General features: G+C 39.1%; 1 protein-coding gene across 3 annotated transcripts in view; it reads left to right on the plus strand.

Annotated features, from left to right (window-relative positions):
• The first annotated feature begins 6203 nt into the window (after positions 1-6203).
• znf148 (zinc finger protein 148) overlaps positions 6204-24911 on the plus strand; it is a 39087-nt gene continuing 20379 nt past the window's right edge. Inside the window, exons 1-6 of one of the 3 annotated variants that reach the window (XM_061971735.1) lie at positions 6204-6335; positions 11367-11722; positions 19265-19390; positions 24339-24462; positions 24548-24631; positions 24727-24845. In XM_061971735.1, the coding sequence (XP_061827719.1) occupies positions 11390-11722; positions 19265-19390; positions 24339-24462; positions 24548-24631; positions 24727-24845 (786 nt within the window). In that variant the 5' untranslated portion in view covers positions 6204-6335; positions 11367-11389. The remainder of the gene's footprint in view (positions 6336-11366; positions 11723-19264; positions 19391-24338; positions 24463-24547; positions 24632-24726; positions 24846-24911) is intronic. The other 2 variants (XM_061971736.2, XM_061971737.1) reach the window with 2 other exon arrangements.

Raw genomic sequence — 24911 nt, forward strand, 5'->3', positions numbered from 1 at the left:
AGAGCTTGGTTCGCATTGCCGGCAGTAAGTCGGACACGTTTCCGGTGAGGGTTGGACTCCGCCAAGGCTGCCCTTTGTCACCGATTCTGTTCATAACTTTTATGGACAGAATTTCTAGGCGCAGTCAAGGCGTTGAGGGGATCCGGTTTGGTGGCTGCAGGATTAGGTCTCTGCTTTTTGCAGATGATTTGGTCCTGATGGCTTCATCTGGCCAGGATCTTCAGCTCTCACTGGATCGGTTCGCAGCTGAGTGTGAAGCGACTGGGATGAGAATCAGCACCTCCAAGTCCGAGTCCATGGTTCTCGCCCGGAAAAGGGTGGAGTGCCATCTCCGGGTTGGGGAGGAGATCTCGCCCCAAGTGGAGGAGTTCAAGTACCTCGGAGTCTTGTTCACGAGTGAGGGAAGAGTGGATCGTGAGATCGACAGGCGGATCGGTGCGGCGTCTTCAGTAATGCGGACGCTGTATCGATCCGTTGTGGTGAAGAAGGAGCTGAGCCGGAAGGCAAAGCTCTCAATTTACCGGTCGATCTGCGTTCCCATCCTCACCTATGGTCATGAGCTTTGGGTTATGACCGAAAGGACAAGATCACGGGTACAAGCGGCCGAAATGAGTTTCCTCCGCCGGGTGGCGGGGCTCTCCCTTAGAGATAGGGTGAGAAGCTCTGTCATCCGGGGGGAGCTCAAAGTAAAGCCGCTGCTCCTCCACATCGAGAGGAGCCAGATGAGGTGGTTCGGGCATCTGGTCAGGATGGCTCCCGAGCGCCTCCCTAAGGAGGTGTTTAGGGCATGTCCGACCGGTAGGAGGCCACCAGGAAGACCCAGGACACGTTGGGAAGACTATGTCTCCCGGCTGGCCTGGGAACGCCTCGGGATCCCCCGGGAGGAGCTGGACGAAGTGGCTGGGGAGAGGGAAGTCTGGGCTTCCCTGCTTAGGCTGCTGCCCCCGCGACCCGACCTCGGATAAGCGGAAGAAGATGGATGGGACGGATGGACAACGTGACAACTTCACTGGTTTTGGGTTTTGTATTTGATGGTCTCCCTCATCAGCAGCATTTTCTGTGTAATGTTTCATGTTTCAATGTGCATTGCCAGCATCTTTAAACACACTTTTACGTCATGTTGCATTTCATTCTTTACTTTCCACAAATTCACTATTTTCATCAACTTCAGATCCAACCATGAACTATGATTTTTTTTTTTTTTTTTTTTTTTTTCATGTTTTATTAAATGTTTAAAATATGTCAAAAATGTCCTGGTAAACTCCACAGTAGGTCTTCTTTTTTACCGCCACAAATAATAACTTTTAATGAGAGTTAGTTTTGAAGACGAATATAAATCGATCAAGTATGCAGACACACAGAATGACGTCATAATCGTCGACACACATCAATTGTATTGTTTACTGTCAGGACGTCAAATTAGCACATGGGTTGTATGAAGTGTTTCTGCTGCCATCTAGCGGTGATATTGGTCCTCGCACCTAAATCGAATCGTGTATTTCTGATTTAATTCAGTATTTATGGAAAAATAAATATAATCTGAACACATGAGGAGGAAGAACATGTTTTTATTAAATGATGAATATCCATTTCACTGGAATGTTGTGTTATTTCTTGTATTTGTAGTCCATTTTAATTATTTATTTGAGGCCATGAAGGAGAAATGTTATGGTTAATAATCTTTGTTTTTTACATTATTATTATTTCTTATATTTTATAGTTATTTGTGCTCCAAACCATAACTGTTTGCATAGAAAACAGCAATAATATATTTTTAATGCACATTATATTACAGGACTTTACTGTATCTTCAATTGAAAAAGTAATAAAGTAGTTGAAATCATTTGTGTGTGTTTTATTTTTTGTACTGTATTAATATTTAAATATAGAACTTTAGTGCACACTGTGTTTTAAAGTATTCATGTATTGTGTCATTCATGGATTACAGCTTTTAAATGAGACAAGTGTGGGGAGATTTTGTCAAGGTGGGAGGGGCTACGGGGGCTGGATGACGTCACGAGTCAGAAAATGTATTTTAGAATCATTTCAAAACAAACAAACAGTAAAGAAACAAACAAAACAAAACTACAGCACAAATGAATGGCAGTGTTATTTTAATGTTTGCACGAAAAATGGGGCTAACTTCACAGGTTATTGTTAAGTGATTAAAAAGAAAGAAAGGATGAATTAGACTTTTAAACTTGGAACAATCATGATTAATCACAGATTGTTATCTGCTTGTATTATTTAAATTATCCGGAAAAAAAACAATGTTTGGATACAAATGTAATTTTATTGTCAGAATGTCATAGAGGAAATTTTTTTTTAATGTTTTATTCAAATGATTTATTTCTTCAAAACTTTAATCTCAAGTTCAGTCAGTACTTGTATTTTATTATTATTTTTCTGGAGTTATTTTACTTAGAATTATTATTTTGTTATTTTATTATTTTTATATTTTATTAAAATTATTGTATTTTATTTTACCTGGAATTATTTTACCTGTTTACTGACCGAATAACAGCAGTAAAGGAGCATGTAGAGTCAATATATATATATATATATATATATATATATATATATATATATATATCACAATACGAAGGTGCTGAGTAGTCTGGGGTTCAATCCCAGGCTCGGGATCTTTCTGTGTGGAGTTTGCATGTTCTCCCCGTGACTGCGTGGGTTCCCTCCGGGTACTCCGGCTTCCTCCCACCTCCAAAGACATGCACCTGGGGATAGGTTGATTGGCAACACCAAATTGGCCCTAGTGTGTGGATGTGAGTGTGAATGTTGTCTGTCTATCTGTGTTGGCCCTGCGATGAGGTGGCGACTTGTCCAGGGTGTACCCCGCCTTCCGCCCGATTGTAGCTGAGATAGGCTCCAGCGCCCCCCGCGACCCCGAAGGGAATAAGCGGTAGGAAATGGATGGATGGATATATATATATATATATATATACATACATATCATAAATCATTTCTATAGAAATACATCAAAATGATATCCTTTATAAAATGAATGTACAGTATTTTTTATGGTAATCCTAATATATATATTTTGGAGGGTTGTGACCCCATAAGGGTTATTACTTTTTTTCTGTAATTATTTTAATTTTAATGTTATTAATTTATGTTATTATTTTTTATTATTTATTAAAATTATTGTATTTTATTTTACCTGGAATTATTTACCTGTTTACTGACCGAATAATAGCAGTAAAGGAGCATGTAGAGTCAAATATATATATATATATATATATATATATATATATATATATATATATATATACATATAAATGATGTATGCAATATATACTGTATATATATATATATATACAGTATATATTGCATACATCATTTCTATATATATATACTGTATATATATATACATATGTATATCAATCAATCAATCAATCTTTATTTATATAGCCCGAAATCACAAGTGTCTCAAAGGGCTGCACAAGCCACAACGACATCCTCGGTACAAAGCCCACATACGGGCAAGGAAAAACTCACCCCAGTGGGACGTCGATGTGAATGACTATGAGAAACCTTGGAGAGGACCGCATATGTGGGTAACCCCCCCCCCCTCTAGGGGAGACCGAAAGCAATGGATGTCGAGTGGGTCTGACATAATATTGTGAGAGTCCAGTCCATAGTGGATCCAACATAATAGTAAGAGTCCAGTCCATAGTGGGGCCAGCAGGACACCATCCCGAGCGGAGACGGGTCAGCAGCGCAGAGATGTTCCCTGCCGATGCACAGGCGAGCGGTCCACCCCGGGTCCCGACTCTGGACAGCCAGCACTTCATCCATGGCCACCGGACCTGTGCCCCCCCCCCCCACCTCAAGGAAAAGGGGAGCAGGGGAGAAAAGAAAAGAAACGGCAGATCAACTGGTCTAACAGGGGGGCTATTTAAAGGCTAGAGTATACAAATGAGTTTTAAGATGGGACTTAAATGCTTCTACTGAGGTAGCATCTCTAATTGTTACCGGGAGGGCATTCCATAGTACTGGAGCCCGAATAGAAAACGCTCTATAGCCCGCAGACTTTTTTTGGGCTCTGGGAATCACTAATAAGCCGGAGTTCTTTGAACGCAGATTTCTTGCCGGGACATATGGTACAATGCAATCGACAAGATAGGACGGAGCTAGACCGTGTAGTATTTTATACGTAAGTAGTAAAACCTTAAAGTCACATCTTAAGTGCACAGGAAGCCAGTGCAGGTGAGCCAGTATAGGCGTAATATGATCAAACTTTCTTGTTCTTGTCAAAAGTCTAGCAGCCGCATTTTGTACCAACTGTAATTTTTTTAATGCTAGACATAGGGAGCCCCGAAAATAATACGTTACAGTAATCGAGACGAGACGTAACGAACGCATGAATAATGATCTCAGCGTCGCTAGTGGATAAAATAGAACGAATTTTAGCGATATTACGGAGATGAAAGAAGGCCGTTTTAGTAACACTCTTAATGTGTGACTCAAAGGAGAGAGTTGGGTGGAAGATAATACCCAGATTCTTTACTGATTCGCCTTGTGTAATTGTTTGGTTGTCAAATGTTAAGGTGGTATTATTAAATAAATGTCGGTGTTTAGCAGGACCGATAATCAGCATTTCCGTTTTCTTGGCGTTGAGTTGCAAGAAGTTAGCGGACATCCATTGTTTAATTTCATTAAGACACGCCTCCAGCTGACTACAATCCGGCGTGTTGGTCAGCTTTAGGGGCATGTAGAGTTGGGTGTCATCAGCATAACAATGAAAGCTAACACCGTATTTGCGTATGATGAGTGCAGGGCCAAGAACCGAACCCTGAGGAACTCCGCACGTTACCTTAACATAGTCCGAGGTCACATTATTATGGGAGACGCATTGCATCCTGTCAGTAAGATAAGAGTTAAACCACGACAAAGCTAAGTCTGACATACCAATACGTGTTTTGATACGCTCTAATAAAATATTATGATCGACGGTATCGAAAGCAGCGCTAAGATCAAGAAGCAGCAACATAGATGACGCATCTGAATCCATCGTTAGCAGTAGATCATTAGTCATTTTTGCGAGGGCTGTCTCCGTAGAGTGATTTGCCCTGAAACCGGATTGAAAAGGTTCACAGAGATTGTTAGACACTAAGTGTTCATTTAGCTGCTGTGCGACAATTTTTTCGAGGATTTTCGAAATAAAGGGAAGGTGGGACACCGGTCGGTAGTTTACCATGAGGTCAGGATCAAGGTTAGGTCTATATATATATATATATATATATATATATATATATATATATACATATATATACATATATATATATATATATACAGTATATATATATATATAGAAATGATGTATGCAATATATACTGTATATATATATATATATATATATATATATATACATATATATATATATACAGTATATATATGTATATATATATATACAGTATATATATATATAGAAATGATGTATGCAATATATACTGTATATATATATATATATATATATATATATATATGTATATGTATATATATGTATATATATATATACATACTGTATATATATATATATATATATATATATATATATATATATATATATATATATATATATATATATATATATATATATATATATATATATACAGGGGCGCCGAAAAGGGGGGGTAAAGGAGACGGATTCTAGGGGCCCATGATGGTGATGGAGGGTGGCCCAGAGAGGCCCCTAATGATGATGAAATTATAATACAGAAAAAACAATGACACTGTGTTGGGGGCCCTGTAAAGATTCTTTTCATGGGGCCCAAAATCCCTAGCGGCGCCCCTGTATATATATATATATATATATATATATATATTGCATAAATCATTTCTATATAAATATATCAAAATTATATCCTTTATAAAATGAATGTACAATATTTTTCATGGTAATCTTAATATGTATATTTTGGAAGGTTGTGACCCCATAAGAGACAAGCGGTAGAAAATGGATGGTTAGAACTCATTTTAGCTGTTTTGTTGACATAATTTTAGACGTGTCAATTGAGTCACAGTATATAGATAAGAAAAATAGTATATGTAAATATATATATATATATATATGTAAATGAATTCAATTAAAATTGTTGTACATAAAACCAAAAACAAAATTGTTCCAGTTAAGGTTAATAATGGACTTTCCCGTACAGTAGCACATAGTGACCACTGGATGGCGACATTTACACATGTTGATGTGCCCATGAAACGTGAGCCTGGACTCTATTTGCTTATTCCGCTCACTATCGGAACACTGTGCACTTGCAGGGCAACCATGACAGCCAGGCGAGCTTAAAGACGAATTGCAGGTAAGAAGCGACTGGGATTTAAAGACTAGTTGCACGCCATCGAGACGAATGTTATCCGGTGAAGTTGAGCCAGCTAGTTATAGAGCTTTACTACCCAAGTATGTGGGGCCTACTTAACCAAGTCGGCAATGAACGTAAGGCAAGTTTGATCCAAATACCAGCTGTTGTTTGTGTGTCGTCTCGGTCTATCAACGTAAGCGAAATTGAATGACAAATTATTGCTCGTTGAAAAGAAACACAAGTCCAGCAATACAGATGATCATCGATATTAAACAACGTGTGCAGCAACTTGCTAGTAAACTAGCCTCAAGCAGGCCCGGCTAGCAACAATCAACACGAAAACACTACGTAACTTCCGGGCACACGCTTCAAAATAAAACACTCGCATTGCATACAGTGACGCATTTAACATTGAATTCCATATTTGAGTAGAGCGCCGTAAATTGTGTTTGCTATAATGATCATTTAATTTCAAACCCAAACGTGTTTGTCCTCACTATGGTTTGCAGATGCGCCTTAATTTGTGAACGTTTCCAATATTCTTACTGAATCGGAGTGTGTGTCTTGCCGTGATTGTTGTGGGCTTGACGAGCTCAGCTAACTAGCAGTTAGCTTAGCTTAACTAGCACAACATAAACAAAACAAACCAGGATGTTGAACACATGGAACTAAATGCTTTGTTTACATCCATTATTCTGTCACTCGTTGGCTTGTTTACTTTATCCGGCCGATTAGGGAAAAGTCTTAAATGTTGGCTTGCGCCGACGCGCATGTTAGCATTTGTTTATATTTCTTTGTAGAAAGCAAAGATGTTGAAATGAGCAAGTTTGTAAAGAATACTGCTGGAAACGCGTCATTACCAAACTGTTCGGAATACACAAAATATGTATTTATAAGCATGCCTTATGTATAACACTGTGTAATTTAATTTAAAAACTTGTTTATATTTGTTTTGTTGGGATAATGCCAGAAAGTAAGCATAATTTATAGGTAGGTGACAAGAAAATGTCAAATGCAAAATATTTATACATTTTTTGGTTCAAGTAACATTGGAAAGCTTTTTCCAAGGTCTTTTCAATGGTGTGTGTGTGTGTGTGTGTGTGTGTGTGTGTGTGTGTGTGTGTGTGTGTGTGTGTGTGTGTGTGTGTGTGTGTGTTCTGGCAATGCTTACTTAATGGGGACATCGCTCTGTTTACACAGTCACCTTTAGGGGACCTCTGACGGTATGGGGACAAAAAAAAAAACAAGTCCCCTGAAGGGAAACCTTTTTAAATGATAGTCAGATCCATTCTGAAGATGCCTAAGTGATTTTTAAGCATACTTGCCAACCCTCCCGGATATTCCGGGAGACCCCCGAAATTCAGCGCCTCTCCCGAAAACCTCCCGGGACAAATTTTTTTCCCGAAAATCTCCCGAAATTCAGGCGGAACTGGAGGCCACGCCCCCTCCAGCTCCATGCGGACCTGAGTGACGTGTTTTCCTCTACCATAAAGCAGTTCGTCTGCCGTAAACAGCAATGTTGTGACACTCTTAAACAGGACAATACTGCCATCTAGTGCATTTCACACAGCAATGCATCATCAGAGAGGGTGTTCAGCATGGTTAGAAAAATAGTGACGGATAAATGATAAATGATAAATAGGTTATACTTGTATAGCGCTTTTCTACCTTCAAGGTACTCAAAGCGCTTTGACACTACTTCCACATTTACCCATTCACACACACATTCACACACTGATGGAGGGAGCTGCCATGCAAGGCGCTAACCAGCACCCATCAGGAGCAAGGGTGAAGTGTCTTGCTCAGGACACAACGGACATGACGAGGTTGGTACTAGGTGGGGATTGAACCAGGGACCCGGGTCGCGCACGGCCATTCTTCCACTGCGCCACGCCGTCCCAGAGAATAGAACAAGGATGGACAATTAAACCCTTAACTCAACAATGAGTAGATGAGTGTTATGTGTGTGTATATGTGTAAATAAATGAACACTGAAATTCAAGTATTTCTCTTATTTTTATATATATATATATATATATATATATATATATTTATAGCTAGAATTCACTGAAAGACAAGTATTTCTTATATATATATATATATATATATATATATATATATATATATATATATATATATATATATACATAAATAAAATAATTGACTAGGTGAATTCTAGCTGTAAATATACTCCTCCCCTCTTAACCACGCCCCCAACCACGCCCCGCCCCCCGCCCTAACACCCCCCCGCCCCCCCATCTCCCGAAATCGGAGGTCTCAAGGTTGGCAAGTATGTTTTTAAGCTTTGGCCCATAAAACATGTTTACTGGTTAGTTTGAGTGTGAGACATTTGCACAGCAGCCCCCTCACCGGGCTGTAGTTGGTACTGCACTCTCTGCTCTGCTCACACTTCTTCGGTGTATAGTTAATCACTTCCACCTGGTCCCCATTCCAAATGATTGTGTGTGTGTGTGTGTGTGTGTGTGTGTGTGTGTGTGTGTGTGTGTGTGTGTGTGTGTGTGTGTGTGTGTGTGTGTGTGTGTGTGTGTGTTTGCTTGTTTCATCTGACCACTTAACGTTCCTCCAGAAGGTATTATCTTTGTCCATGTGATGTCAGATGAAGAAAAAATGTAGCTGTTTGGCCAAAATACCCAGCAATATGTTTGGAGGAGAAAAGGTGAGGCCTTTAATCCCAGGAACACCATACATACCGTCAAGCATGGTGGTGGTAGTATTATGCTCTGGGCCTGCTTTGCTGCCAATGGAACTGGTGCTTTACAGAGAGTAAATGGGACAATGAAAAAAAAAGAGGATTGCCTCCAAATTCTTCAGGACAAGCTAAAATCATCAGTCCGGAGGTTGGGTCTTGGGCGCAGTTGGGTGTTCCAACAGGACATTGACCCCCAACACACGTCAAAAGTGGTCAAGGAATGACTAAATCAGGCTAGAATGAAGGTTTTAGAATGGCCTTTCTAAAGTACTGACTTAAACATGTGGACAATGCTGAAGAAACAAGTCCATGTCAGAAAACCAAGAAATTTAGCTGAGCTGCACCAATTTTGTCAAGAGGAGTGGTAAACAATTCAAGCAGAAGCTTGCCAGAAGCTTGTGGATGGCTACCAAAAGCGCCTTATTGCAGGTAAACTTGCCAAGGGACATGTAAGCAAATATTAACATTGCTGTATGTATACTTTTGACCCAGCACATTTGCTCACATTTTCAGTAGACCCATAATAAATTCATAAAAGAAGCAAACTTCATGAATGTTTTTTGTGACCAACAATTCCGTATTTTCCGCACTATAAGGCGCACCTAAAAACCTCAAAAGCTGACAGTGCGCCTTATAATCCGGTGCGCCTTAAATATGGACCAATATTGAGCCACAACAGGTCTCGCAACTACGGGATACATAATGTAACCCCAGCCTCTACTGTAGTGTCTATTCTATGCGCCTTATAATGCGGTGCACCTTATATATGAACAACGTTTTAAAATAGGCCATTCGTTGAAGGTGCGCCTTATAATCCGGTGCGCCTTATAGTGCGGAAAATACGGTATGTGCTCCAATCACTATCACAAAAAAATAAGAGTTGTAGAAATGATTGGAGACTCAAGACAGCATGACATTATGTTCTTTACATATATGTGTATGTATGTATGTATGTAAGTGTGTGTGTGTATGTATGTATGTATGTATGTGTATATGTATGTATGTATGTATATATATATATATATATATATATATGTATGTATGTATGTATGTATGTATGTATGTATGTATGTATGTATATATATATATATATATATATATATATATATATATATTACTGTGTGTATATATATATATATATATATATACAGTAATATATATATATATATATATATATATATACAGTAATATATATATATATATATATTACTATATATATACAGTAATATATATAATGTATATATATATGTAATATATTATATATATTATATTATATATATATATTATATATATAATATGTAATATATATATATATACAGTAATATTTATATATATATATATATATATGTATATAACTGTATATATATATATATATTATATATATAATATGTAATATATATATATGTACAGTAATATTTATATATATATATATATATGTATATAACTGTATATGTATATATATATATATATATATATACAGTAATATATATATATATATATATATATATGTATATATATATATATGTATATATATTAGAGCTGCAACTAGCGATTAATTTGATAATCGATTAATCTGTCGATTATTACTTCGGATTAATCGATTAATAATCGGATAAGAGACAAAATACATTTCTATCCTTTCCAGTATTTTTATTGAAAAAAAACCCCAGCATACTGGCACCATACTTATTTTGATTATTGTTTCTCAGCTGTTTGTACATGTTGCAGTTTATAAATAAAGGTTTATAAATATAAAATTAAATAAAAAATTTGCCTCTGTGCATAGCATAGATCTAACGAATCGATGACTAAATTAATCGCCAACTATTTTCATAATCGATTAATCGATTAGTTGTTGCAGCCCTAATATATATATATATATATATATATATCTCAAATATGTAATCAATTATTTGATTTAAAAAAAATGAAAAAACACACATTTCCTAGCGACTTGAGAAGACCTGATAAGTTGTAAAGAGATGATAGAGTATTGTTTGCTCACATATGCCATGTGGTGGTTGTTTGAGCGCACTGCAGCTAGTCCTGGATAGTCCCACTCCTTAATACGCAGGATTCTCACAGGAATGAGGCAGAAATACAACCTTACATAGTAAGGAGAAACAGGAAGTGGGTTATATATTGTATTATGTTGATGTTGTTACACTGTTTATAGCACTCAGCATAAATAGATTAGAAAAATGACAGTTAATACATGTGATCGGTGTCAGTATCGGCCGATATCGCTCATGAAAGACGGCTAGGTGCAGCATAGAACCCTGATGGTAATGTCTGACTCATATTATTATTTGTGTGTGCAGACTCAGCAGCGAACCTGTGCAAGATGAACTCTGAGGACAAGTTGGACGGCATGCTGTTCAAGTGCAGCAGTGCAGGGATGGACGTCGGCGGGCGTGTGGGGCTGGGCGGTGCGGGCGGACTGGTGGTGATGACGCTCGGGGAGCGCTCGCTGGCGGACCACCCGCTGTTGGCGGAAGACGAGGACGAAGAGGAGGACTTGACCGTAAGCTCTCTGGTGACTCACGACCTGGTACCTCCTGAGCAGCTGATGATGCAGGAGATGTCCAAGACCGGCGGCGGGGGCGAGGAGGAGGGAGCAGGCGAGGTGGGCGTGCACTTCCCCCTCAAGCTCACCCATAAGTTGCCCTGCTTGCCTGTGAGTTCATGCTGAGAAGTATTGACATTTTTTCAATATTCACCTACTGTGCAAAAGGTAAATAATAACGGTAATGTGACTGCTCCTCATAAGGTCTTTAAGGGGAACTGCACTTTTTAATTGTGTCCATCATTCACAATCTTTATGTCAGACAAGAACACATTTTTCTTTTATGTATTCTAACTCATAAATAAATGTTAGAAAAAGTCAGCTAACAAGGGAACGAATGGAAGTCACCCTATAAAGCTCTCTGAAAGACATCCATCAAAATTTTATATACACACTGTAAGTATATATGTAGTATCTAGTAACATTCATAATAACATGTAAAATGTACATATTTTCATCATTTTAAGCATGCGGCGGTGTATTCATTTCACAGACGCATCACAATGTTCACTTTCCCTTCAACAACAAGAAGACTACTAATCATGGCAGACTTGATGAGAGAAAACAAAGACTACTTTGGGACAAATGATGGTCCAGAAACTTCTATTTTTGATCCTGAATGTAATCAGGATGATCTACAAGTTTTAGAAGCTGTGTGCTAAACAGATGCAGCTTTAGTCAAACACTAAGTGTCACGACGGGGTTTTCGCAGCTTACTGCGGGGTTCGTTCTCCCGAAATGCAGACGGACCACAATAGTGGAATATATGAAGGAGAATTATCTCACTGCCATATTTTAAAGTCCATAAGACAGTCCTTCAAGCATTTTGCCGCCGTGATTATGGTTGTGGTCTAAAATGTCTTTTCATGCGACAGTTCTTTCATAACACAACCTCCATCAAGGTTTTACATACACACTGTAAGTATATATGTAGTATCTAGTAACATTCATAATAACATGTAATATTTACATATTTTGATCATTTTAAGCGTACAGCAGTGTACTAATTTCACAGACGCATCACAACCTTCACTTTCCCTTCATCGACAACAAGACTACTAATCATGGCAGACTTGATGAGAGACAACAAAGACTACTTTGGGACAAAAATGATGATCCAGAAACTTCTATTTTTGATCCTGAATATAATGAGGATGATCTACAAGTTTTAGAAGCTGTGTGCTAAACAGATGCAGCTTTAGTCAAACACTAAGCATCATGTAGCAGTACTGCTAAGTGCTAAACAAGATACACAAACATAATAAAATAATCGCTTACTGCACAAAGTCTGCTCTCACTGGGATAAAGACTGATGGGATGTTTATATCTTCCCCTTTACATCAACAAGTGTCTTTCTGGCCATTTTCGGGTCTTAGTTGGCTATCAAAATTGACCAACTTGTGGGTTTACGTCCACAACCTTTTACTATCCAGGTGAGAGACATGATTTATAATCTAGAATTAACTTTCCCCAACTCAGAGGCGATGCAGCTGCTCAATATGTCAATATAGCGGCATAAGCTCGTTCGCTCTCCGAGATCACGGCGCCGCTAAAAGTAGTTCCTCTGCGTTTGCGCAATATCATGTAAATGGAGTATTGTTGGCGGCTTTGGGATGTTTTTTTAGAGGACTTTATGGGCGCATTAGTGTACTCCTATTATTTACATTATTAGCTACCTTGTACAGGCCAAAAAAAAGAAAAATATAAGTGCTCCTTTTCTTACATTAGAATTGTGAATGATAGGCAACATTTTAAAAAGTGCATTTCCCCTTTAAGGCATACAATTCAGTGAAAGTCATAATGCTATCAAAGCATTGCATTTACTGTATATTTTACATTTAAATCAGTATTATTTGGACAATACATTTCAGTCCAATTGGCGCAAATTCAACAAATCCCCCGTTTTCGCCAATCAAATTTGTCAATTATCATGTGAACTGTGTAATCGAAACTTTTGTTTCTTGCGTAGACGAAGCAGGAACAACAACAGGTAACAACATATCAACTCTATGTAGCTCAAACAACAAAATAGTCTTCGTCCCACCTTGTTTAGACATCCTTCTGATTTTGGTGTACAGCGCTGAGCATTCTGGGTAATGTAGTACAGCATATAAACAGTTAACGACCCACACTTTACATGTATTTATAAATATTAATTTAACCTTTGTTTACCCCATACTTGCCAACCTTGAGACCTCCGATTTTGGGAGGTGGGGGGTGTGGGGCGTGGTCGGGGGTGGGGCGGGGGGCGTGGTTAAGATATATATATATATATAAGAAATACTTGACTTTCAGTGAATTCTAGCTATATATATATATTTATTTTTATTTTATTACATATATATATATATATATATATATATATATACATATATATATATATAAATACTTGAATTTCAGTGTTCATTTATTTACACATATACACACACATAACACTCATCTACTCATTGAGTTAAGGGTTGAATTGTCCATCCTTGTTCTATTCTCTGTCACTATTTCAGAACACACACATTATACAAATATACATTATAAAATCAATAAGAAAACGGGAGCTCTAATTTGGGAGTCTGAATTAGGATCAGAAGTTCCTATATAAACATTGCGCACTCACGTCGCCTTTTTGTATTGATTATTGCAGCTGTGCATTGGATTCATTTACAAATACAAACTACAACTCACAAACACTTTAGAGTTAGGCTCCACCATCAGAATGTGTACTTAAACTTATAAAGATCACATGGATATTATTCAGTGAGTTGATTCACCAAAACTAACCTGTTATACAGGAGGAAAAAGCACACAGGACGTTTCAATTGTTCACAGACTGGTCGCGCTCATCAGAATGACAAGACACTTCCGGTCTGCAGGTGATAGCATTCAATTGGGAAGAAACGCCCTACTGCCCCCTACTGACCAATGTGAATACTGATAAATGTGTAATGACAGCTCCAAAAACGAATTCAAACCACAAAATAAAATAAATAAATCAACACAAAAATGTGACACATTATGGGTGGGTCACATATGCATGTACAGTAGATGGCAGTATTGTCCTGTTTAAAAGTGTCACAACATTGCTGTTTAGGCAATGTGGTGAACAGGCTGTCAACACGTCACTCAGGTCCGCATGGAGCTGGAGGGGACGTGGCCTCCAGCTCCGCCTGAATTTCGGGAGATTTTCGGGAGAAAATTTGTCCCGGGAGGTTTTCGGGAGAGGCGCTGAATTTCGGGAGACTCCCGGAAAATCCGGGAGTGTTGGCAAGTATGGTTTACCCAGGGTACGTCAATTAAGACCAGATTCTCATTTGCAATGCTGACCTAGGAAAGAGGCAGCATTTACATGACCGAGATGTTGAAGTGTGATAACAATTTCTTATCGTGTCATTTATCAACAAAAGTTACCGCTATACTTTGCTCTCAACAGTTCACAAATGTTTTTAATGTGCTAAATGAATGTTTAAGATGGACAAAGCTTTTACTGCCATCTGGAGTCTTCTTGGAATTAGAGGAAAACGCCAGTATCGTGTTTTGTTTTCACATTTTTGTTGAAATCATGTGCTTGTTGAAGTGAAGGTAACAAGGAACACTTCAGACATTGATAACAAATTTGGAAAGTCACATTTTGTTTCAATGACATTAAGAAAAAAAACGGTAAACGTTCTGAAAAAGCTCTTGCAAATTCAGACATTTTAAGGCCGCAACAGTCACACAAAAAAATGATGAATTGACATTTGTATTCTGTTGTCACACAGTTAATACTAAAGAAGTATATATTCAACAGTTTTCCGAATAACATTAATATATGATAGCGGCGTTACTTTTACTAGTAACAAGTATTCGAATGAATTACTTTTATGTACGTTACAATAACAGTTATCAAGACGTGTGCAGTAACCTGGCATGCTACTTTTGATATCAACAAGACAGCGTCAGAAGCACAGCAAGTTCAATGCAGGAAATATATTTGTACTAATTAAAGCATCAACCAGAACTCATACACTTGTATGTAATACATGCACACTTACACACTACTACTGCGAGGGAATAACGAACAACAAATGAATGATTTAAGTGACAAGCTAGGTATCCTACAATACCTTGTTTGTGGACAAGGAAGACTACAGCAATGGAAGCATGTTCAATCACTATTAATTAGCGTGAACATTTTAAAAATGCCGCTGCCAAACTAACAAACACAGCTGAGCCAAAGCTTGTCTGTCTGGGCGCTGATGTCACATGTCACTTAACAACAGGCAGCGCCTTTTAAAGGCACACACTCTGCTCTCATGAAACATCACAACTAGGGATGTCCCGATCCAGGTTTTTGCACTTCAGATCCGATACCGATATTGTTTTTGCATTTCCGATCCGATACCGATACTGACCGATACCGATACTGGCCTATCCGAGCATGTATTAAAGTTTAAAGTTATTTAGCCTACTTAGTTGTCAGAATCATGTTGAAAAGGGTTTTAGTACTCTTGATAACAACTAGCCAGCTGAATTAGGTGAGTTTGAATAATACACAATGGTTGGTAACAAGAAACTGACCTGTTTATTCAAGGATAAACACAAAATAGACAAAATTATACATGACAAACAGAAATGGCATCATTGAACTAGGGCTGGGCGATATTGCCTTTTTTTAATATTGCGATATTTTAAGGCCATATTGCGATACACAATATATATCTCGATATTTTGCCTTAGCCTTGAATGAACACTTGATGCATATAATCACAGCAGTATGATGATTCTATGTGTTTTGATTGATTGATTGAGACTTTTATTAGTAGGTTGCACAGTGAAGTACATATTCCGTACAATTGACCACTAAATGGTAACACCCCAATAAGTTTTTCAACTTGTTTAAGTCGGGGTCCACTTAAATTGATTCATGATACAGATACATACTATCAGATATATACTATCATCATAATACAGTCATCACACAAGATAATCACATTGAATTATTTACATTATTTATAATCCGGGGTGTGGAGGGGGGCGCCTGATGTAAGTGTCAAAAAGACAGCCAAAAGAGTTTGATATGAGAATAAATCTAAAGTTAAAATATAGGGTAGAAATGCACTCATTTGCAGGAAATGTAGTCTTGATTTTCAAAATGTTCTTTCAAGGCTTGCATGTCTACATTAAAACATTCTTCTTCATACTGCATTAATATATGCTACTTTTAAACTTTCATGCAGAGAAGGAAATCACAACTAAAAAAATCACTAATTTTTTCATACGGTGTTGATCTGGAAATTTTTGCCTCTGCATTTTGATGGTGTAGGGGATGGAGATAAGCGCCTCGACAGACGTCACAATATTTGAAAAATGATGACGAAAACTGTTTTCTCTGTCGTGTCCGTGTGTCGAAAATTGTTATGCGCTTATTTTTTTATTTGATTTTGTGCGTGGCATAGATTTGCTATGCGCAGAGGACGCTTAAACAGTGCGCAATTGCACAGGCGAGCACCTTAGAGGGAGCTAACGTTAGCCTTGCTGCTACCTCTCTGCTCGGGGAGGACGTATACGTATGTGACGTGTGTCGTGACAGTATGTGACGTGTACTTGCTGTCTGTGAGAGGGAGACACAGGAAAGAGTGAGAAGAGCCTGTCGTGTAATGCCAGCAGCTAAAAGCAACTGCGTGAGAATCCACAGACCTGTGGATGTGTTGAAGGTGTGCTGGAAAATGCGGAACGGAAATTACGGAGCAGCAGAAAAGTGGAATGTATTATTTAAATAGGTGCGTTGGAAAACACGGACCGGAGTTTTTTTTTAAAACTGGATCTGGATCGGCATTTTCCCATGCCTTGCCGATACGCAATTTTTGGCAAATATCGGCAGCCGATCCGATCCAAATATCGGATCGGGACATCCCTAATCACAACTGCATATGCCTGTTTTTTTATTTATTTAATTAACACAATAATTACACTGCAAAAACTAAAATCTTAGTAAGATTAAATATCTCAAATAGGGGGGATATTTGCTTATTTTCTGTCTGATAAGATAATTCTTCTCACTAAGCAGATTTTATGTTAGTGTTTTAAGGGTTTTGGTCCTAAATGATCTCAGTAAGATATTACAGATTGTTTCTGAGATTTGATGACCTATATTGAGTAAAACATGCTTGAAACTAGAATATCAACTGTTGCAAAGCTGTGTCATCAACACTCACAAGTATCAAACTACTTTTTTAAAAGTAATAATTTCTAAGATAATGGCACTAACATTTACTTAATTTAAGAATATTTTTCAACATATTGGGCAAAAAGGTCCCTTTTTTTTTTCCAGCAAGAAAAGTGCACTTATTAGTGAGAATATACTTATTTGAAGGTATTTTTGGATTTATTGAGGTTAGTTAATTTGACTTGTTTTGGAAAGTCTTGACAAGCCGAATTTTCTTGTTCTATTGCAGGGGTCGGCAACCCGCGGCTCTAGAGCCGCATGCGGCTCTTTAGCGCCGCCCTAGTGGCTCTCTGGAGCTTTTTCTAAAATGTATGAAAAATGGAAAAAGATGAGGGGAAAAATATATATTTTTTGTTTTAATATGGTTTCTGTAGGAGGACAAACATGACACAAACCTCCCTAATTGTTATAAAGCACACTGTTTACATTAAACATGCTTCACTGATTCGAGTATTTGGCGAGCGCCGTTTTGTCCTACTAATTTTGGCGGTCCTTGAACTCACCGTAGTTTGTTTACATGGAACATTTCTCCGACTTTCTAGGACGTGTTTTATGCCACTTCTTTTTCTGTCTCATTTTGTCCACCAAACTTTTAACGTTGTGCATGAAAGGTGAGTTTTGTTGACGTTATTGACTTGTGTGGAGTGCTAATCAGACATATTTGGTCACTGCAAGCTAATCGATGCTAACATGCTATTTAGGCTAGCTATATGTACATATTGCATCATTATGCCTCATTTGTAGCTATATTTGAGCTCATTTAGTTTCCTTTAAGCCCTCTTAATTCAATTTATATCTCATGACACACTATCTGTATGTAATATGGCTTTTAATTTTTTGCGGCTCCAGACAGATTTGTTTTTGTATTTTTGGTCCAATATGGCTCTTTCAACATTTTGGGTTGCCGACCCCTGTTCTATTGGCAGATAATTTTGCGTAGTTCAAATAAAATACCCCCAATTTTTTTTCTTCTTGTTTCTGAACAAATGAACACTGACTTTTTGCAGTGTAGTAATTCATTACATTTATTAAAGAGTCATTTTGTTACTAATTTGATTAATTTTTTAGCAATGTAGCAATAATACATTTTTTTAAATACATTTTCCCAACACTAATATTCAGTGCCTTCCTGTTTTTTAACTATTGATTTGTTTTCCCTCCATATCGCCCGTCTCCACTTCCAGCTCTTTCAAAAAGGCGTTAACTAAAGTGCAATATTATTAATATGTAAAGATGACAGATGACGTTCCTTAAACTAGATTCCATCCATCCATCCATCCATCCATTTTCTACCGCTTGTCCTGTTCGGGGTCGCTGGGGCTGCTGGAGCCTATCTCAGCTGCGTTCACACTTTCAAAATAGCTTATTTTGTCCTCTGAGTGCATGCTTAATTTTCGATTGGAATTTTGCTAAATAATTTTTCTGTTTATGCTCTTTTTTTTTTTTTTTTTCAGCTCAACATTAAGCAAGAATTAAAATTGACTGAGTCACCAGTGCAGATAAAGAAGGACAAAAAAGCAGTCAAGGATCTGATCATTTGTCCCAAGAAGAAGAAAAGGAAACAACACTCACCAGCAAAGGTACAAAGGAGAAAATTACCGTATTTTCTGGACTACAAAGGTATATAAACCACACGCTCTAAATCTTAGGGGAAAAAATATTTAGATATATCAGCCGCATAGGTCTATAAAGTACCAATTATCGTCACACACACACTAGGTGTGGTGAGATTATTCTCTGCATTTGACCCATCACCCTCACCCCCTGAAAGGTGAGGGGAGCAGTGAGCAGCAGCGGTGGCCACGCCCTGGAATCATTTTTGGTGATTTAACTCCCAATTCTAACCATTGATGCTGAGTGCCAAGCAGGGAGGTAATGGGTCCCATTTTTATAGTCTTTGGTATGACTCAGCCGGGGTTTGAACTCACGACCTACCCATCTCAGGGCGGACACTCTAAGCCGCAGATATATACGTTGTGAAATGAGTTATTTACACATGAATATTCTGTAAATATTTTTTTTTTTTTACATACCTTAATTGTTTCCAACGCGGCAGTAAAACGGCTGATCAAACAAAACAGAAGTCGTCGTCGTGGACCCACTAGCTGCGCAAGCTCGCTCTCCAATCAGCTAAACAGACTCGATAACTCCACGGTGACGTTTTGGTGGATTTACTGAGGAATTTGTGAAACTGAAACAATACATAAAGAATGCCATTGTAAGTTAATAATGCTAACACAGACACTAAACATGTTAGTATATTAGCTAATGCTAATGTCGCTGGCTTAATTACATTATGATAGCACGTACAAATATGCATGAAAACCCTCCTACAGACATCACACATGGGACGGTTTAGTAAGTTAGAATTGTTTTAGTTATATTGTAAAACTTACAAACGTTGCTCGGAGTGATGAATGAAAGGCCTACTGAAATGCGATTTTCTTATTTAAACGGGGATAGCAGGTCCATTCTGTGTCATACTTGATCATTTCGCGATATTGCCATATTTTTGCTGAAAGGATTTAGTAGAGAACATCGACGATAAAGTTCGCAACTTTTGGTCGCTGATAAAAAAGCCTTGCCTGTAGCGGAAGTAGCAGACGAGTAGCGTGACGTCACAGGTTGTGGAGCTCCTCACATCCGCACATTGTTTACAATCATGGCCACCAGCAGCGAGAGCGATTCGGACCGAGAAAGCGACGATTTCCCCATTAATTTGAGCGAGGATGAAAGATTTGTGGATGAGGAAAGTGAGCGTGAAGGACTAGAGGGCAGTGGGAGCGATTCAGATAGGGAAGATGCTGTGAGAGGCGGGTGGGACCTGATATTCAGCTGGGAATGACTAAAACAGTAAATAAACCCAAGACATATATATACTCTATTAGCCACAACATAACCAGGCTTATATTTAATATGCCACAAATTAATCCCGCATAACAAACACCTCCTCCCTCCCGTCCATATAACCCGCCAATACAACTCAAACACCTGCACAACACACTCAATCCTACAGCCCAAAGTACTGTTCACCTCCCCAAAGTTCATACAGCACATATATTTCCCCAAAGTCCCCAAAGTTACGTACGTGACATGCACACAGCGGCACGCGATCAAATGTTTGGAAGCCGCAGCTGCATGCGTACTCACGGTACCGCGTCTGCGTATCCAACTCAAAGTCCTCCTGGTAAGAGTCTCTGTTGTCCCAGTTCTCCACAGGCCAATGGTAAAGCTTGACTGTCATCTTCCGGGAATGTAAACAATGAAACACCGGCTGTGTTTGTGTTGCTGCAGTCGGCCGCAATACACCGCTTCCCACCTACAGCTTTCTTGTTTGCTGTCTCCATTGTTCATTGAACAAATTGCCAAAGATTCACCAACACAGATGTCCAGAATACTGTGGAATTTTGCGATGAAAACAGACGACTTAATAGCTGGCCACCATGCTGTCCCAAAATGTCCTCCACAATCCGTGATGTCACGCGCTGACGTCAGCAGGATATTTCGCGCGAAATTTAAAATTGCACTTTAGTAAGCTAACCCGGCCGTTTTGGCATGTGTTGCAATGTTAAGATTTCATCATTGATATATAAACTATCAGACTGCGTGGTCGGTAGTAGTGGCTTTCAGTAGGCCTTGAAGAATCCATACAAGTAGAAACGCTATGGACGACTAGACGACACTTCTACTTCCGGTTGAAAGCACTAAATGGAAGGACACTGCAGCACCAATAGTGAGCGAACTCATCCAAAAGATGGCGCCATAGCACAAACAATGACACACCTGTTTAGTGTCTTTGCTTGATTTTATTGTTGTTGTTTTTTTAACTTTTGGCATTATGGTAGTCAGCGAAGAAATATCCATACATCAGCCACACCGTTTTATAAGCCGCAAGGTCCAAAGTGTAGGGAAAACCTTTTCACATTGTCATTATGAGGTATTGTGTGTAAAAAGAACTGATTTAGTTATATTGTTAAACCTAAAAGCGTTGCTTGGAGTGATGAATGAAGAATCCGTACGAGTAGAAACGTTACGGACATCTAGAACAGGGGTGTCAAACTCATTTTAGCTCAGGGGCTGCATGGAGAATAATCTGTGCACACGCGGGCCGGGCTTTTAGAATCATGGCTTTAAAACAAAAAAAATAAATACAGCTTCAGATTGTTTTATTTGTCTTACTTTGGCCAAAAATACAATAAAAATATAGAAAAAACTACCACCAGCGGTAAAGTTCAGATCCATGAAGGATAGAAGAAAGTGAATGAATGTTTATAACTAAATACATTTACATGTGCATAAAAATGTGTTTTCTTTTGTATTGTTTTTTTTAATGAATTAAAGTAGAAGTAATGTTTATGACAACCTTTTTCCAAAACACAATATAGAATGTGATAACATGATAATGCATACATTTATCATTTGTTTTCAAAACGCTTACAAAAAAGTGGGAGAGCAAAAATTTACTGTAGGACCCCATTTTTATGACTTAATGGGACCCCTTTTGAAAATTCCTAGCGCCAACACTGATGGAGTATTGGTGCGTGCAAAACAGCAGCAGGCGGCTGTGGCCTGCGGGCCGGTTCTAATACTAATCAAATATCATCCCGGGGGCCATAGATCATTCATTCGGGCCTTGACTTTGATACCACTGATCCAGAAGATGGAACGGCACTTGTACTTCCGGTTGAAATAACTAAACAGAAGAACCCAGCAGCACCTGAAGTGAGCAAACTTGTCCAAAAGATGGCGCCATAGCACGAACAATAATCAAATCAATCAATGTTTATTTATATAGCCCTAAATCACAAGTGTCTCAAAGGGCTGCACAAGCCACAATAACATCCTTGGTTCAGATCCCACATAAGGGCAAGGAAAAACTCACAATCCAGTGGAATGTCAATGAGAATGACTGAGAAACCTTGGAGAGGACTGCAGATGTGGGTGACCCCCCCCCCCCCACCCCCCCTCTAAGGGAGACCGGATGCAATGGACGTCGAGTGGGTCTAGCACAGGGGTTGGCAACCCGCGGCTCCGGAGCCGCACGCGGCTCTTTGATCACTCTGATGCGGCTCAGCATCTTACTTGCTGAACCCCCCAATTTTCCCCGTGAGACTTCCGGATTTCAGTGCCTCTCGCAGAAAACCCCCGAGATTATTATTCATCGATTTTCACCCTTACGGCTATAATAAGGACGTACCATGATGGTACAACATTTGGTGCCCTCTCCAATCTGTATTAACAGCGTGCCAGCCCAACACTTGTTATACAACATACATCTTCTGCTTGAACACGTACGTGACAGCAAGGCATACTTGGTCAACAGCCACACAGGTTACACTGACGGTGGTCATATAAAACAACTTTAACACTCTTACTAATAATGCGCCACACTTTGAACCAAAACCAAACAAGAATGACAAACACATTTCGGGAGAACATCTGCACCTTAACACAACATAAACACAACAGTACAAACACCCAGAATCCCATGCAGCCCTGACTCTTCCGGGCTACATTATACACCCCTGCTACCACCAACATCCCCCCCCCACCCACCCCCCACCCCCCCACCCCCCCCCCCCCCCCCCCCCCTCTGTGCGTCGGTTGAGGTGGGCGGGGTTTGGTAGCGGGGGTGTATAATGTATCCCGGAAGAGTTAGGGCTGCATGGGATTCTGGGTATTTGTCCTGTTGTGTTTATGTTGTGTTACGGTGCAGATGTTCTCTCTTTGTTTGTCATTCTTGTTTGGTGTGGGTTCACAGTGTGGCGCATTATTAGTAAGAGTGTTAAAGTTTTGTTTTTTTATACCGTCACCGTCAGTGTGACCTGTGTGGTTGTTGACCAAGTATGCCTTGCTGTCACCTACGTGAGCAAGCGTAAGCCTCATACAACGTGTGGCTGATCAGGCACGCTGGCTGTAGTGGGTGCTGTATGCTGTACCATCACGGCACGCATGACGCTGACAAGCGCCATTCATTTAAAACCCGCGTGCCGCCATTCATTTAAAACCCGCGTGCCGCACCAGCTTTCAAATTCCACATAAAGGTGTGGGCAGCATGTCTGAGACCCCTGGTTTATACATAGCACAAAGCAAAAAAAAACTCTGTATGCAGTGTTATTTCATTTAAAAGTTCATTAAATTTTTGCGACTCCCATTGTTTTCTATAATTTTTTAAACTGGTCAAAATGGCTCTTTGACTGGTAAAGGTTGCCGACCCCTGGTCTAGCATAATATTGTGAAAGTCCAGTCCATAGTGGATCTAACATAATAACATAACACCATTTCAGTGTCTTTGCATGTGGTTTATGAAAACTATTTTTATTATGGCCGTCAGCGAAGGAAAATCCATGAATTAGCCGCACCGTTTTATAAACCGCGGGGCTCAAAGTGTAGAAACAAAATAGTGGCTTACAGTCCGGAATTTAGGATAATTATGTTTGTTAGCAAAGTACACGTTTACAATAAATAAGGATTTCCCCGAAGATTGCAAAATATCCAAATGTATTTTCTTGTGGGATTGTGTCACAGATCCTGAGCATTAATGACGACGGTTCCTTTGGCATTCAGAACCCCAAGTGCCACGTGTGTGTTCACTGTAACGCAGCCTTCAGAACCAACTACCATCTACAGAGGCACGTCTTCATTCACACTGGTACGCCTTGTCCAAATGTCACTTCTCACTTGGAAAATAACTGTTTTTGATCAAGTTTGCATCCTGTATGGGAACCATGTTTCAGGCGAGAAACCGTTCCAGTGCAGCCAGTGTGACATGCGCTTCATTCAGAAGTACCTTCTCCAGAGGCACGAGAAAATTCACACCGGTGGGTGTTCCCGTGCAAGAATCGAACCTTGTTTTGATGTTGTTTAACCCAAGTGGGTCATAGTGTGTGTTTTTGCTCTGCATTGTCATGCTCAGGCGAGAAGCCTTTCCGCTGCGACGAGTGTGGTATGAAGTTCATCCAGAAGTATCACATGGAGAGACACAAGAGGACACACAGTGGAGAGAAGCCCTACCAGTGCGACTACTGTCACCAGGTTATATTTGTTACTGCTTCAAAATTCTCGGTAGTCATATTTGATCGTGAGAATTGTGGGCAAAAA

This window comes from Nerophis lumbriciformis, linkage group LG13 (assembly GCF_033978685.3).
Source record: "Nerophis lumbriciformis linkage group LG13, RoL_Nlum_v2.1, whole genome shotgun sequence".
Classification (NCBI taxonomy): Eukaryota; Metazoa; Chordata; class Actinopteri; order Syngnathiformes; family Syngnathidae; genus Nerophis; species Nerophis lumbriciformis.